Source organism: Passer domesticus, chromosome 7, assembly GCF_036417665.1.
Source record: "Passer domesticus isolate bPasDom1 chromosome 7, bPasDom1.hap1, whole genome shotgun sequence".
Taxonomy (NCBI): domain Eukaryota; kingdom Metazoa; phylum Chordata; class Aves; order Passeriformes; family Passeridae; genus Passer; species Passer domesticus.
Window position 1 is genome coordinate 7868827 of NC_087480.1, and position 17806 is coordinate 7886632.

General features: G+C 42.9%; 1 protein-coding gene across 6 annotated transcripts in view; it reads right to left on the reverse strand.

Moving 5' to 3' along the window:
- Positions 1–10066: 10066 nt before the first annotated feature.
- The window catches only part of KLHL13 (kelch like family member 13), an 80083-nt gene continuing 72343 nt past the window's right edge, over positions 10067–17806 (reverse strand). For all 6 annotated transcript variants that reach the window (XM_064426695.1, XM_064426694.1, XM_064426693.1 and 3 more), the window contains one exon: positions 10067–16551. In XM_064426695.1, coding sequence (XP_064282765.1) covers positions 16064–16551 — 488 coding nt within the window. In that variant the 3' untranslated portion in view covers positions 10067–16063. The remainder of the gene's footprint in view (positions 16552–17806) is intronic.

Here is a 17806-nt window from a genome sequence, read left to right on the forward strand (position 1 = left end):
GGAGAGAGCAACTTCCAAAACCATTGCAGATTTTGGGCATAAAAATGTTTTTGGGGATAGAGAAAATCAGTATACAGAAACAAATCTCCCCATCAGCTAACAGGTTTATTTTCTGACTGCATGCATATAGCAGAGCAGCACTCACTCCCAATAATTCCAGTTAAATGAATGGAATCACCCAGAAAATAATTCAGTCTCAGGAGCTGGTTGATATTCAGCCAGAGAGGATGAGTGACAGTGTGGTTCCACCCTTGGTGGGTTGGTTGGATTTTAACAAATAAATTGTCTGGAGTTGAGCAATCCTCCACCACCTGGACTCTTAGCAGAGTATTGATGGATTTTTGGTCCAAAAGTACCATTTTTACTGATTTTGGAAGGTGTTGGCCAGGGCTCACCTCCCAGAGGCTGTGCTGCCCCAAGCACCAGGCCCGGGAATGGGATTTGGAGTTGATCCATTCACCAGTCTGGGTGAAAGCACCCACCAGTCTCAGGTATCACTCTGCAGAGCAGGAACTCCACTTAAAAACCCTACTGATTAAGGCTTATACAAGCAGACTTTTATTTTTTGTATTTTTGCCAAAATTAACTCTGTAATGTGTCAATGCTACAGCAGAGCTCTGCAAATCAGGGTATTTGTAAGGCTGTTTAAAAGATTTTAATAATTGGGAAAGTGAGTTAAAAAAGGGAGCTTCAGATGAAAATTTTAAAGCCAGTTTGCCAGCTAAATAGTACAAGGGGAAAAAGCATAATTAAAAATAAAGTTATCAGGCTTTTAATACTACATTTAGCAGACAAGCTAAATATAGCAACATTAGACTAAAGCGTAGTCTTTTGCAGGCTTAAGTTTCAACAATTCATTTGCTGATTAGCATCAACATGAAATCACTCAGCACCTTGATTTTTGGAAAAAAAGGAAAATAGTGAATTTTTACCGGTTTAAAGAAACCCAAACCACAGTGGGCTAAACACAGGAGAGGAGAGCGATAACGGAGAATGATGTAAAACCTAATTAAAGACCTTTGGCTGCCGCAGAATTGAAAACCAATTAAAAGCCTCTTTTTGCCGGGGAAGGTCCCAGAAGAAATCCCTAAATCTTAATTTGCTGCTGTCCTTATCTGGGCTGTGACAGGTCTCTGAAGGCTCCTGGGCCAGGCTGGGAATTGGAGAGGGCAGCGAGCAGCGGCTCCGGGCTCTGCCTCCCCTCCCCAGGCACAGCCCGGGAGCAGATCTCTAATTACCCACCACAATCGGCTGCCCCATCAGAGAAAGGACCTTTAAAGCCCCGTTTAGAACTTGATAGCCAGCCTCAATGCCCTGCCAGCTACAGCCCTGGTGGAGGATGAGGGATGATGCTCAGCCCAGGCCACACCTTGAACCCTCCTGCTCTTCAATGCTCCCAGCTCAGGCTCTCTCCTGTCCTGCTGCAGGGGGAGTGCCTTGACATTTTGCCAGACACTTGATACCATTTGGTTTTATTGCTGTAGGGAATTATCAGTGACAGAAGCGGGGAACCCTCAGAAAGACTTTTTACAGGTTTATACTTAATTTAAAAATCTAATTTAAATCCCTAGTAGCCTTTCCTTTTTATAAAATTAACACTTAATTCCTTCCTTGCTACTTGAATGAATTCATATCTGCAGTCAGCCAGAGAAGATGAAATTGGCAATTACAATTCTGGGGTGTCATACTGCATATGAGTAATTAGAACCATGGATTTTGACATTGATTTATTTTCTTTATACCACTTTTTGTTGCCTATGTCAATATCACTGTGACCTGTGGTTTGAGATTCACAACTGCAGCAAGTGCAGAGACCAGAGGGAACCAGAGGGAACCAGAGGGAACCAGAGGGCTCAGCTCTGCTCCCAGTTCCAGCACTGGGAAGGTGCAGCCTGCCTGCTGTGTGCCCACAGTGGTTGTCCTCCCTAGAGGATAACACAACACAGATCAGCAATCCCAGACCACTGAGACTCAGCACAGCATGGTTTGGGAGCTGGTGGCTTGCCAGAGGGGGAGCATCCCAGGGCAGAGGGCACACTGCCTGATGTGTCCATCCCCTGAGATGTTCTTGGAAAGATATCAGAGAACCTTTTGTCCTGCACATCTTTCCCTTTTGCTGAATGCTCCCTTTATCCTGTTACTGCTCTCCTTCCCCCTTCACTTTTTTAGGTTTCTAGCATATTGTTTTTTCCTTCCCACCAAGGCAGACTCAGTCTTGCAGAGCTGCCTGGCTCCAGCTCTCCCTGCTGCAGGCAGCAGGTGACCCTGCTCACACCATCCCTCTCACGAGCTCTGGTCTGATGAAGGAGACTTAAAATTATCTTAGCAAAACCCTACACAACGATGGATGACTGATCATGGCACTTTCCCCCCAGAGATCCCACAGTCATTGCTTGTGCTGGCAGCTTGCTGGGATTTTCATGATTTAATGTTTACCCATGAGCTACCTGAAGAGCATCTTGGGCAGTGCAGGGCCTTTCATCATTTTTTCTGCTGAAGTCCCAGGCTCCATCCAAGTCAGCATCTGCAGAGGAGCAGCCTATGCCTGTGCAGACACAAAAAATTATCATAGTACTGATATTTACCCATTGATTAGCAATGACAAGTGCATCCACCTTAAGCAAAAGGATCACTGGAGCCCCAGAGCAATTACATAAAGCAAACTCTCACCTTGAGAACACACTGACATATATAAAACTCATGCTCCCAGTGACTTTGCTCCCCTTGCTCGTGCCCCTCTCGATGGCAGCTGTGGTGGATTGCTGCCTGGAGTCTGCCATGCCTGGGATCTCCACGTTCCACTGTCTCCCAGAGCTGGGACTCTTGCTTTCCATGGACAGGGATGGGTGCTCCAACTGCAGCCTCTGCCCCAGGACTGGGGCTCCAGAGGAGCAGAGCTGCTCCTGCCAGGGGCAGCTGGGATCCTGAGGCCTCACCCTGTGGAATGCCAGGCCATGGAGCTCCAGGTTCTGCTGCTCCTCCTGCTGTGGGCAGGTGCTCTCATCGCTGCTGAGCACTTGCAGCCAGCCCTGCAGGATCATCTCCGTGGCCAAGGGCCATTAGTCACTGATCAGCTGCTCACCACGCCAGCAAGTTCTGCTGCTGCACTCCTTACGTGGAAAAAGGCAGCTTTAATTTGGGGGAGGCAGCTTTTAGCCTGCTGGGGGAGAAAAGCCACCAGAAGTTCATGCAGGGCATTTTGATGGGAGCTCTGTGTGTCGGCTCTCACGCCATCAGAGACTCAGTGAGAAGCAGCTCCAATTGGGAATTAACCCATTTTGCAGTCACTGCTAAACCTCTGGGTTTAATTATTTTTAAGAAAGTATTTTAATCCCCATTCCTGTCATTTTTTTTTTTTCCCAGAGATCTCTTGGCCTTAAAGCAGGTTAATTTCTACAATGGCAGCTTCAGAACCTTGTCTGAGACAGGTTGGATGCTGAGCTCAGGAGGCTCCAGGCCATCAGACACATCCAGGTATTCCAAAACCATCAGCCTCAAGGGCTCTTCTACACACAAAAATAGCCTTTAATTTTGCCCCTCCCTCCTGCACTGGTACAGCTAAATTTTATTTTCCTTTATGCCAAGCCTTTATTCCTGAACAACAGACTGCCCAGAGAGAAGGATAAAGAGGAGCTGTCTAGAGGTTTGTGTATTGTAAGGTCACAGCAGGCCTTTCCTGACGTAAGCCACTAATAGCATGGCTAGACACACTAAATGACATAAAAGTCAAGAGTGGACAATTAAATATAATTTCAAAGTGATAAGAGAAGGCCACTGGATTTACAATGTCTAATCCTTTGCAAAATGTCTGTATATTAAATAGAAATAGTTAATTCCACCATGTATCCTCTCGGTGACCTCATTAGTCTATCCCCTTGCTAAAAATACTCTTGGTTTGTCCCTGGGAATACAGGGATTCTCGTTAGCAAATCATGGTTACTCTTACTTAATACAACAGCACAGACTACTATCCATGAAAAATACATCAAAGAAACTAAACAATGTCTTTCTGTCTTTCTGAGGGGTAAAAACAGTCAGAACAGTCAGTTATTTTCTTGTGAGAATACAAAAGAACCACCAGACCACTCCATGCAAAACCCAGCAATAATCTTGTGCAGGTATAAATTACCCCTCCCTGTGCTCAGACCATGCATCACACCCACAGCTCCACTCTTTTATTCCCTTTATGGCACGTCTTGGAGGTCCTTGACAGGAGCTGCACTGACCTGTCAGGGCTGTGCCACCTGTGTCAGCCTCAGTTCTTGTACAAGTCACAGCTTTCCAATGTCTCCTCATCACAAGATGCTGGCCCTGAATCACAGGCAGTGTCTTGCTGAATGTTTCCATGCTGTCACATCACTCCTGCCTGGAAGATGCAGCAGGAGCCCTGCATTGCCCATGCACATAAAGGCTAAATTTGCTAAAAAAATGTTTACAGAATTGTTAAAGCAAACAACTGGAAATTCTTACAACTGTACAAAGCATTTCCCATGAGCATGCTGGGCACAGGGCTGGTCAGGATCTCCCTTTCTCCCTCTCTGTCCATCACCCAACCCAAAAGCACAGCCCAGTGAGAAGCAGTTGGAAATACCAGAGGCAACCCAAAACTGGTGAACCCAGCCCCTGTCCCAGCTGGAACAGAGCCTGCAGGTGAGATGCTCCCCTGCTGGAGGGAGCTGTGCTCCGAGGGGGATGAAGCTCTCAGTACCAGCAGCTTTGCCAAAGGGCATTGAAAGTCCTGAGTGCTTCCCTGGCCTTCACCATCCTTAAGCAGCAAAACCCTAAGATCCTTCCAAACAGTATTTTTTCCTTACATGTCTTTAAAAGTCATTGTGGCTTTCATAAAACTCATTTTACCTGTAATTTATCAAATTATTTTGGTTAAAACTGTTCACTCCCTACTTGGTGATGGCCACAACCAAAACTTGTTCATATGCCTATAGTAATACTGGGAACATGCTCCAGATTAGTTTTTTAAGCCTAAAATGATTTGAAAAAACTTTCCATCAAGACCTATAAATCTGATCTGTGACCCACACACAAACATTTCACCCAGTTCCACATCATTCACTGGAGCTGGAAGGAAAATGTACCTTAAAAATGAACATAAACCATAGCATCTGAGTATTTACCGCTGCATCTTCAGCTGAGGAAAAACAGTTCCTCTCTTACATCCTTCCCGTTCATCACTTTTTTCAGCTGAGAACACACAATTATTGGTGATAGAGATTCTAAGTAAATAAAATTAGTTCTAATTAGTAACCAAAGTACTTTTACTGAATAAGTAAACTGTAAATCTTTCCTCTGTGCCTACAGGACATATTCTCTTACATTGTCTGTGATCATATTACCAGAGTCCTGCTACTGGGCAAACCTGGTAAATGAAGCACAGAAATATCAGACATTCTGCAGGGTATGAACAGGCAAATGCTGCTGGTGTTGCTGTTGGGGTTGTACTGTTTGCAAGAAAAAGTTCCTACTAAACTGCTGCAGCCCTTTCCAGTGTCTTAATGGTGGAAAAATGGCAAAGCACCTGCTACAGGCATGAAGGAGAAGGCATGAAACTGCTTGAGATTTGCCACTGTGGTGGATATCGTTACAACCAAATGTTCATGCATAAACTATCATCCATTAACTATGATAAAACACGCACTAAAAATAATTTTAAAATAAGCATTTAGCTGTTATTAACCCATTTTTTTTTTTAGCCATTCAAGATGGTTTGATTTTTGGTCCCTTTTTTAAAACAATTCATTCCACTCCACCTTGACATCTTGTTTACAATTTGTTTCTAGGCACAGAGAGCTGACAGATGTGATGTGATTAGCAAGACAAGACAGCCTAAATACAGAGCAGGCAGCACAGCAGACAACACGCAAGGGGCCCGCGAGCTCCTCTGCACGCTCCATCATCCCCAGCAGCCCTGGAAGTTTCCATCTGACAGTGGAGATGGGCATTAACCCCTGCAAGTCCACACTAGGGCTGGTTTCAAATCAGGCTGCACTCAGGAGCAAACCCAGTTTCTGTTGAATTACAGAGAAGAAAGTATCTTTCTGCAGCCCAGCTCTTTCAGACAGGAACGTTTCCAGCTCAGCTCCACTAGCGTTAGCAGAGTTACTAAAATTGTTTTTGGAGATAGCTGGTGTGCTGTGACCTTGTCCTTGGTGCCACCTCAGCAGTACTGTGGGGACAAGAACAGAGTCCCACAGCTGCTCTGAGCTGCAGGAGCAGAGCTGCCAGTGGGGAAACCCTCCCCTCAGTACTCAGAGCTGTCAGACATGGAGTCATCTGTGTGTTTCCCAAGCAAATGGGTCAGGACTGGGAGGGCAAAGAGAAACTGAGGAACTGTCCAACAAACCCAAATGAGCATTTCTGGTGTTGGCAAATTCAGATACCTGGGGTCTCTCTTGCCAGGGTCTTTACATTACAATGCTTTGGCTTCTCAAAGCCCCCCAGCTCAAGCAACAGGTCACACATCCAGAGAAGAAGCTGAATACTTTACAGCCATTTGATGGGGGCTTTCCAAAATATTACGCCCCTGTTTTGAAAGGCACGTGAGGCCATCCAACACCCACCCATGAGTACCACACACCTGAGAATGTGCTGCCCAGGATCTGCAGACAATGGGGTCACAAACCTCAGCAGATGGCTTTACTTACTACTCTGGTGAAGTGTTTTCACTGCAGGCTGTCAAATCACATGGATAAGGTCCACAGTAAGAAAGTAGAAACAAGAAGTTGAACAAGAGGCATCCCACCTTCAGCAAGAACAGCACAGGTCAGTTCAGGGGCTGATGGTTCCCATCACAGCAGCCATGCACAGCATTTTGCAGAGGCATTAACCAAGAGAGATGAGATCAGAGCCAGGAAGGGCAGCCTGCACTAGATACTTGATCACAGCAGACTTTCACTCACTCCTGTGATGAACCCAGTTACTTGTGGCAATGCAAGAGCTGTTTTCATAAAATAACCAGCAGTCACGAGTTCTCCTGTGCCTTCCGTGGGTGGCCAATAAAGACACTCATCAGCACAGTCTTTGCTGTTGACATCAAAAATGTCACCTGACTCCCCATCATCCTTCAGGTAGATCACAAGATATTAGGGCTTTTAGAAAAAAACAAAAAGTAATACCAACAAACAGTTGGAGAAAACAAGTCTTTCAAACCTTAGCTGATAACCAGCTTCAGAAGTGTAATAAATCTTTGTTCCCATTTTATGGGAAGGGAATACAGGCTTCCCAGGTGGCTTAGAAAAGAAACAGGAAAGAGAAAGGTCTTCCTCCAGCACATGGAAAATAGAGATGTATCACACCCTCTGACCAAGCCCCAGCCCCTGGGCAGGCCGAGGGTGCCCCTCTCAGACTCTGGCCCTGTTCTCCCTTCATTCCCATGCAGAACCTGAACAAATGGCAGTGCTGGTTACTGGGAAGCTGAGGAGCCACCCTGCAGGACATCACCTCTCCCTGGAGGTTCGTGGCACTCCTCTCTCAGGGCCCTGTTTTGCCCAGCAGCTACAACGTTCAGGGCTTCTCCCAGCAGGTCCCTCCCTCCACTGCCAGCACTGTGCCCAAGATTCAGCAGTACAGAATTTCACTTGCCTCTTAGCTTTCATATTTGCATCACACACACACTGAGATTCTTCTGCTTAATCCTGACCCATTTGCAGTGGCAGAGCAGTGACAATGAACACAGGCTGCAATGGTTGGGTGCTGCAAAGTCAGCTCTACGTGGGGTGTAGGGAGAAGGCTCAGAGCAGAGGCTTCTGTAAAAAGAAACTCCAGTAATTTTTAGTTTGTTTGCTAATTGACAAGCTGATTTTAGACTGCATGAAAGACTAATTGCTATTCCTTTCAGCCAGTGAACTGTTAATGAAGCTGGAATTTGTCCTAAAGACCATATGGCACATGTCATCTCTATCAAGTTATCTAAATTCCAGAAAGTCCACATTTATAAGTGTATAAATATGGAAGAGGAAAATGAAATGTGATTCTTTAAGCAGCATAGTTTCTGCTGTAACCCTAAGTTCCAAGCTGCAGCTGTTTATTGAATGGCATTGGTCTCTCATGCCACATGATGTTAAGACAAAAAAATTCATCTTAATTTCTAAAAGACAGCAAAAATGAAGAGATGAAGAATGTGAGGCATCTTTTAAAATTCTCAATCTGATGTCTGCTCTAATGAAAATACTGGCTTACAGTGAGGATGGGTTTTCTTTGGGGAGGAAGTAAGGACAGGGAGAGCAAACAAGGTCACAGCTTTTTCCTATCAGCATCCCTAAGTACAGGACACAGGCTTGGTGACATGAAGAGGTCTCAGTCATGTCCTTAACTACTTAACCTCTGAATGGCCCAGCCTGCCTGGAATCAGATTCACAAAATGTCTGAGAAATATTTAGGGCCTCAGCAGAAAATTGGTGGGGGGGAGAAATCCCCATTCTCTCCAAAATCAGTGGCTGATGAGTGTTAGAGCTAGAGATCACTCAGACATGCTCTTAGTGGCCTCTGTGTGCAATGATTGCAGCTCAGATTGGTCCTTTGCTTTGGAGAGCCAAGATTCAAAGTATTCTGATGAACAACCAAAGATAAAAGAGAAAACCCTTCCTCCATGCATGGATGAAGATATTTTTATGGCTCTGCTGTCCACAGGGGAGCCCTGCTGGTCCCTGCTCCGAGGGCCACAGCAGCACCTGCCTTCCCAAGCCCCACTCCATCCCTTCAGCCTGCCAGGGCCACGGGCTGGAGCCCAGCTGGGACAGGGGTGGCCACAGGTGGCCCCTGGCTCTGGCCCCACTGACAGGGGCAGGGAGGGGATGTGAGGCTGCAGTGCCTCGGTGCAGGTGAGTACCCATTGTTACTCCATGGGGTAACACAGAAGTCACAGAGCAGGAATAATGCAAAGGTGTTTGGTTTTTCCTTTCCCAGCACTGAGTCACTGCAGGCCAGATGGAAAGCTCCTGGGCCATTACACAAGATAAGCTTGATAGGATTGTAAATCATAAAACTGTCCCAAATGGCAGAGCTGCTGACAGCAGACACTACCATTCAGTGGCACCTGATGTTTCCTTTTCTTTGTTTCTTCTTGCCATCCCCTCCTTAAAACTCCGTAAAGTGAAAAGGAAAAGCAGAAACTCCAAAAAGACGTGAATGATGAACCAAAACCTGACATTTCATGTTTCCTGCATTTGACTAAATGCAGTAATGCTGAAATAACGAGATACATAAAATCTCTTTTAAAAAGGCTTATGAAATAAAACCAGAGAAGTGTATCCTCTAATATTCCATGTAATTCAAAAACATTATTCAGAATTGACTAGATAGAAAACACTGTGACTAATGGGAACTAGGGCATCACTTATGTGATATGAGCACTTGAGACATCCCATATACACACAAAGTCAAATATTAATAGTATGGTATATCAACAGAAGCAATCTCTCTGTTTTGGGGACAGATGCAGGAATTTATTTTATTGTCTTTATTTACAGCAACAATCCTTTCATTGCTAATATCCTCAGCTCCCGACAAAACATGCCTAAGGGACAGAAGCTCTGTCTCCCCTTTCTGGAAACTTGGGCTGTGCTTTAACTGCAATTAGGAAGCTGCTTTGATTTTCCTTCCAAGTTCAGTGCTCCTGACCCTGGTAGAGGTTCTTTAGTCACACAGGGCTGTTCCCCTGAAGATGCAAGAACATCACTCCCCATGAGTCTTTCTGGCCTCAGCACCCAGAGCCTCACCCACCACGAGCAGGGAACACACACTCTATAAACAGTGCACTGTAAGCACTCGATGCAATTATCTGAAAGAGACAAATATTCAAAACTAAAGTTAACAAGCTCAGGCAAAACCAATCTCCATTTAAATGTATTAAACAGGGCAGGCCTGTTCTTCAAAGCAATTTTTTTTCCAGAAGTGATTAAGAAAAGAGATGACCCCTCTTTACCCCAATTAACAATGCAGCACCCATCAGCAGGAATTTTATGACTTTCTGGTGGTATTTATTGACAGATGTCAAACATTTGGGTAAAAAATATGGAAAGAATACACCAAGTAAGAAACATGGGGAGGGGACTCAGGTGATCAGTGGTGTGTTTATTTTGGTGCATAAAACATGTAAGGAAAATTATTTCCACATTTCTAAGGAAAGGTTACAAGCAATGAAAAACAAATGGAAAAGAAACCAAGCAATTTTTTTTACAGTAACGTTGAACAAGGGAGGTAAAGGCAAAGTTGTTAATTCAACAGAAGCCAAGTATTTGGGAACAATCCTGGTTATGAGGACCACAGGTTAAAACAGACTAATTTTTCCTTTATTAATTAATACTGTTCTGTGAAACAACGTTTAAAATCTGAAATGTTCCTACAGTTCTTTTTCCTGCAGTGTTGTGTAGACAGAGGAGAATAAACAAACTTGCTCTCTACTGAGAGCTGGAAAGTGTGACCCAGCCCTGACCTTCCCTCCCACCATCTCCATCTGGGCACAGAAGAAAGAGCAGAATCAAAGGCCAGCAAAAAGTGTGGTTACCCAAGGAGCTTCCCCCTCCCAGAGCCCTCAGCAGCTCCTGTGCACAACTCTCCTTGCAGAGGGGACGAGGACACTCTGGTGGTCTTTAGATACCCAGGTTACTAAAATTTGCAGCCTGAATTTGCCTCGTGCACACAGATTTCAGCTGGGTTTGAGAAAATCTTGCAAAGCAGCGAGGAGCTGATGGGGAATGAAATGTCAAAGCCATGGCCCTCAATCCACAGCTCCACGTGGTCTTTAGCTCCACAGGTACTTTGGATGTAAGAATCCAAGCTCAGATTGGGAGAGTTTTGGAACTCAATCAACAGGCAGCAGGGAAGACAGGAGGGGCTCTTACACAAGAAAATAGATGCCAGACAGCACAGAATGCTGTGGTCTGAGGGAGGATACAGCAACAGGCCAGACAAGAGTGCAAGCAGGTACAAGTAACTGAGCTTTGACTCACTTAAACAAACTATAAGTTATTTTTAAAAAATATATATAGATCACTCCCCATTCAGTCTGTGAGAGCTGAAAGTCCAAACTAATCTCTAAACCATGACAAAAAAAAAAATCTAAAATAATATGCATTTTTGTTCCAGTCCCAAACACATTTTCATCTGAGATCTTTTCACATTGCAAAATGATTTCTCCTAAACACTCAGGAAACAGAACTCCAAAAAGAAAGGGTTTAATAACCATGTGGACAGCCTGACAGCATGCAGCTCTGAAAGAGCCACCTGAACCTTTTGCTCCCACTGCAGACTCACAGAGGCATTACTCATTTAATGAATAAAAAGTTAAAAACTCAAACAGCAGCAATAAATACTCCCAAAGATGGGGGAAAAAAACAGCACTCGAGCCAAAGTAATACTATAGTAGGAGACCATCCCCTCAGGAATGTCAGCCACTTGTGGCTCCTGCTGTAGCACCACTCCCAGGTTCCCTGGGCTACATCTCCATACAAATTACCAGGTCATTAAAGAGCTCTGGAGGACTCCTGTGTGTCACTGATGGTGGAATTCCTGAAAAAAACAAGCCAGGTTGTGAAAACACATCCCACCATGTCTTTCCCAGAGTGGGAAATCAGCAGGTCCAACAGAGCTGGACACCAAATTTGGAGCCTACTGATGGAGAAAAGAACTTCACTTAATGACCTGTGAAAGACTGGCAACAAGAACGTGTGACCTGGCGACAGGCAGGAAAGCCATCCGGATTTCCTAGCTGGCTCTCAACTGCAATCACCTTTTCACAGCTGAACGGGTCCTGCAATACTCAGGGGACTAAAAACTTTATCAACTAAGCAAAGTATAACTCTGCCCTTTAAGACTTTTTTTTTTTCCCTGACCACATTTGCACACAAAGAATCATTATTCACATTTAAAATATAAAAGAAAAAATACCCCATAAGCTACATATGGTGTGCAAGTAAAGAACACTTTCACAGAGCGTGGAAAGCATAAAGTGCCACGTGAGAGCTTGACTGTCCCTCCAGATCTCTGGGTCACCACTCCACACACCACAAAATGTGCAAGCCAGGAGGAAAGGGGACACACATTTACTCCTGCAACATGCACATACCTTTCACTAGCTTAAAATAGCTTTTATATTTCCAAGAATGCACAAGATGAATTACAAATACATTTATGAACAATGGGCAATTCTCTCTTGATGCAAGTGCCACTAAAAAGCCTCTGCTTTACCTGTTCTGATCAGGAGCAGAGGAAGTAACAGAGATGTCAGCTACCAAGGGCATCAAGTCAAACCAAGGATTAAAGAAACAGTGACCAGCAGGGTCAAACAGCAGTGTAAAGGTGAGGTAATCACCAGCTGGAGGGCAAATTAAGAAGGAACAACAATTCTGGTAGGCAGAATGGACTTTGCAAAGAAAAGTGCTAGGATCTTTTCTGATCAGATCATCCTCAACTCTTTGGTTAGAAACTTCTCCAGGTATTTGTACTGCACTTGTTGCTGTGGTATCAAATTATTTTTGATGTCCAACCAGCCCATCAGATTAAGACTGTAAGCTTTTAGGTAGATCTTTATTTATCTGCATGCAAACTGCTCTAATCCATGATTGCCATTATTCCATTACAGGACCAGACTTCTGGTTTGAGCTTCTGACTGTCACTAAAATGCTACTCCTTAGAGATCCCTCAGAAACAGAACAGGCAATTTTAAAATAGCACTGTTTATAAGAAAACAGCTCACTTTTCTCCTGAGAACAGGTAAAGTGATTCTTCCACCCAAGGGGCCTGTAGAGCCACAGCCAGGCTGGCAGCCACATTCTGCTCATCCCTTCAGCACAGCTCCTTTATCCCAAGAAGCACAAGACTGACTGGATCCTTGCAGGAATTGCTTCCCCTGGACCAGGTTCTTGGACTTTGCAACTTTCTACGGGGAGGGGTATCACAGAAAAATGGATATCTGCAGATGATGAACCCTCTGATGTTAACAAAGCAAAGAAACTTTACATAACCTGGATTTTCCCAGGTCATCTTCCCCACTGTTCTTGTCCTATCTCAAAGCACAGAACAAGGGAAATGTCACCTGGGATGTATGGAGTCAGAGCGCTGAGTTTTGCAGGGATATCAGATGAGCCTTTGGGATATGGAAGTGAGCCCTTTTGGCATTTGCTGCTAATTGGGCACCAAAAAAGCAAAGTCTGAATGAATTTTGTGGTGTGTGCCTGCATCACTGGGAGAGGGCAGACAGCTCCCGTGGCTCTCCCAGCTGGCACACCATGCGACCCTAATTTCATTCAAGTCAAATAGCTATAATTGCTTTTTATCCAGATGCTTTTCTGATTCAGGTACTACAACTGCACCATGAGAGAGTCCAACATTCATGAAGAGGCAGCTTGACTGGAAATGGAGATGGGTAGTTGCTGTTTCCATGTGTATACCTACAGCTGTGGGTTCAGAAATGGAAAGGGGCTCTTATGCTATGGTTAAGAAAGACCCAATGAGCATCATGGCATTTTATATTACATTACAGAAGAAACCAGTTTGCAGTTTTGGGCAAGTCTTTGATGTTTGTTTTTCAATCCTAGTGAGTAAATGTTAACTGATGTAATTATAAACACTTTAATCCAGAGGGAGATTAAAAAAAAAAAAAAACAAAAAAACCAAAAAACAAAAACCCCAAAGATTAATTTGATTGAAGCACTAAATTTAATCCACTGATGACAAAACATTCAAAAATAAGTCTTCCATTTTAGGTGTAACAAATAATGAGTCAAAAAAACCAAAACAAAAACAAAAAACCCCCAAAACAAAACCAAACCAAAACACAAACATAAAAACCTCAACATTGTGGCCATATACCAGCTCCTGGCTATACAAGGCTCAGACACAAAACTGATATCCTGGCTTTAAACCACCTCAGAATGATCAGAACCCATGTTAAGCTTCTTCCAAACAGAGAACACCAGTGAAGATACCCACTTTTAAACACTGTGTCCCTCATCCCCAGCATAGAAAGAGCAGGATATATTTACATTATCCTAAAGGAATTGCAACTCCTTCAAGTACTTTTCAGTTTAATTAATAAAAGAATATGGATTTCAGAGGATTTAAACTCAAGCAGGGTCTAAAATCTGGTCTTTGACCATAAAAAAAAAAATAAATTAGTAGCATGTGACACTTAAATGATTGAAAAATTATTAAACAACAGAGCAACATTTTTCTATCCAGTGCTTTGCACAGCATAAGAAGAGCATTCTTAGGGTGATGAATCAATTTATCTTCACTGGCCAGTTTCCAGGAGTATCCACTGGTGCCACTATTCCACCTGAAACAACCTTGCACAGCCACATGGAATTGAGACTTCAATTTTTTAAAGAGGAAGAATTGATTTTGATTTTAACCAAAACAATTATGAAACCTAAGGCTTACATGTAGATTTTGGTAGTGATTGTTACTAGTAAACTGCACAAAGAATAAATATCAGTACTTCTAAAAGTGACACCACAGTAATCCTGCTGCTTGACTGCATCAAGCAAGGACAAAACACAAATAGCAAAATCCCAACAAAAGTCTATTAAGCTTTACTTGGTTATTATTAATAGGTAACACAATAAGCTGGTTTAAACAGTTTTCCCCAGAGGATGCCCCTGTGACTGTGTTCATTAGCAAAATGACTTGTAACATGATGGGAAGTCCAGAACAATCACAATGGCATAATCAGAGCTGCAGTTTGTCAGCAGGGCACCGTATTTTGGAGCAGGTAAAGATTCCTGTGAATTTGCAGGGCTGCACACATTAGCAGTTCTCCAAGGAAAAAACGTTAAGACTGGTTTTTCATCAGTCCCTAACTACAAAATGAACACATCAGACCAAAATAGTTTCTTAAAAGTAGGTCAAAAATACCCATTCATGATCACTTCTGCATTGGTTTCCTAGCAGATTCACCTACCCGCGTGGATATACGTCATGTGTATCCTGGAGACACTGAGGCAGAGGAAGAAAACCAAATACATTAATGAGGTAGCTTAGACTGGGTAACTGCAGTTAAAAGTTTTATTGAACAAAAGAAGGTAAAATGTGGTAGTCCAGGTTCACTGAGCAAAAGCAGCTCTCTCACTGAAGCTGCACTTTGTGCTAAATAACCTTATTAACTGAGACTATACAGAGGACACATTATGCAAGTTATCTCGACAGCAAAGGAGAAAAGGTAGATTAAATTTGATCGGATGGAACCATTTGGTCAAATTCAGTGGCTTAAGTTACTGATTCTAGCCCTTAACTACCCATATTCAGTACAGCCATAGCACAGAATACACAGCTGCACTGAATTCCCATTTGTTAATAGTGTGTGCTCCCATGCAAGAGGAAGCCAATTCCTGAAAAGAAAACCAAACTAAAAAACACAAATATGTTTAGAATGTGTTGTTTGAAGCATCATTCAACTGACTCAGGAAAAACACTCGATATATGTTATAAAAAACTCCCGGCCTCTACAAGGTCCACTCCTGTACAGTGCTAATATTTTAAAATTTTTTTATTTCTTCCCTCTGCCTAAGAAACTTCATATGCTCTGAAAGCACCCACAAAGTCAGGTGGGTAAACAGATATGTCAAAAATACTCTGTGTAAAGAGGGAGGTAGCTCAGGCCCCTTGGCAACCTTCAGAGAGTTCACATTGATGTGGTCTACCTACCCTTGTGATCTGCAGTCAAAAATGAAAGGAAAAATGATTTCAACATGAAATTCAGTAACATGTTCAATACAAATTTGACTCACTGGGCTCCCAAATGTAAGCTACAAGGTACCTCACACCCAACATACAACATTAATAACGTACCTAGTTCATACATTTTATAGACAATACCTTCTCATTTGTTAAACATTTGGCTCGGGCGAGTACATCTTTTTTTTGTTAACCACTTGAGAGACATTCTAGGCCAAACAAACAGCACAAATAATGTCAAAGTCTTTTTTGTTTTTTTCCAGTAATTGTATGAAATGCTGTAGGCTAAGCCTAACAGAAACTACTGAAGAAAAATAAGAGACCCCATGATGCAGTGCAGAGGTGTTACTACAACATCGTGAGCCAAGGGATGGTTCTAAGGTGCTGAAAGAGGAGACTCTCTGGACGGTGACCCTGTGTTGTCCTCCGGAGGGAAAACAGTGAGAGTGCAGGCTCGAATGCCACCAAGGGATTCTGGAAGGTCAAATACTTTATGCCACTCATCTTTTTCTGGATCATACTTCTGAACTATTTCCACCATACACCGGTTATTCCAAGAATATCCTCCAACAACATAGATTTTATTTTCAAAGACAGCAACCCCAACATCGCTTTGCCCACGTAACATGGCGGCAATTGGAGTCCACTGGTCTAGAGTTGGTGAGTAATATTCACAGCTTAGAACATCATCATAATCACTTGTTCCTCTAAAGTGGTTTCCACCAATAACATACAGCTTGTCTCCTACAGTACACATGCAATGCAGACCTCTGACTGTCGTCATCGGAGCTTTCTGAGTCCATTTGTCTGTGTCAGGGTCAAAGCACATGAGTTCCTTTTGGAAAGTGTCGTGGGTAATTCCCCCTAAAGAAACAAGACACATGTTAGAGGAGTGCTCACCCCAATAAGCATTAAATAACAGAAAATACATTTTGCTGAAAGAATTCCATTTTCCTTAAAACTCCTTCACTCTCGCTTGGATTACTATCACAGAAGTACTCCATTTCAAATGACATTTGTTCCTTTAAATGGGAATATGGAGAGAAGCCATGTCTCACACTGCACCTCATCACACAATTGATACTGGCAGATTAAAAGAACAAAAAACTGTTACCTATGCTTCTACTTTGCAAATTTATTTCTTTGCTTGTATTCATTCAGTTTGCTAGTTATGTTTCTCACCATCAATAATCCATTTCCCTTTCAAATGCTGATACTATGCCACTGTGTTTTAAGTACCACATAGCAGCATTTTCATAAAAAATCTTTTTTCATCAACTTCAAGTGAAAAGAGAGAAGACACATATTTCAAATATTCTTCAGTTAATAGTTACCTATGGTTCCCTCCACATTTACCTTCTCCATGGCTCCCTGCAAAAGCATTTGGAGAGGCTCCAGGACAAAAGGAAAAGAAAAATCTGTGGCATCTACATGAAAAAACCACAGCAGACAGCATATGCAAGTGCCACCTGCAGCAAAACAAGCAAAATGGGCAAAACACACACAACTGACAGCAGCACAGCAATTAGGAGCTCAATGGACTTGCTCAGAGAAAAATAAGCACCTGTACCTCACAGTAAATTCTAAAGCAAATTCCTCCTAGCCTACTGGCACAAGAGCCCCTAAATGAAGTTGCTCCAGCACATCCCCCACCAGTTCTTGTCAGCTAAGCAACTTTGTCCCACCTCCTGCCTTTAATTTCAGCTTAGCTCTTAAGAGGACATCCTTTAAAATTTCAGTAGGAGAATATTGGGCCTGCAATGAGCACTGACAGACAGATTGAATCTTCTTTAAAAATTAAGCTAATAGCAGATTTTCAGATAACCCATTTGGAAAAAAAATGTAATGAAACTATAACCTCAGTGACACACAGGACGAGGATATTTCAAATTAAAAACCAGTGAAAGTACAGATATCACTTATATGCTATGATTAACATGAGAACTTAGCCCATTCCATTACCATAATGAAGGGAAACATTGTTTAAAGTTATAAAATTTCCAATGCACTCCCAAGTTTATAGGGAGGTGTGTTTAATTGCTATATTATATCATAATACATATTTAATTATTTAATACTCATACATAATTATAACAATATTATGTTTCATTATATTGCT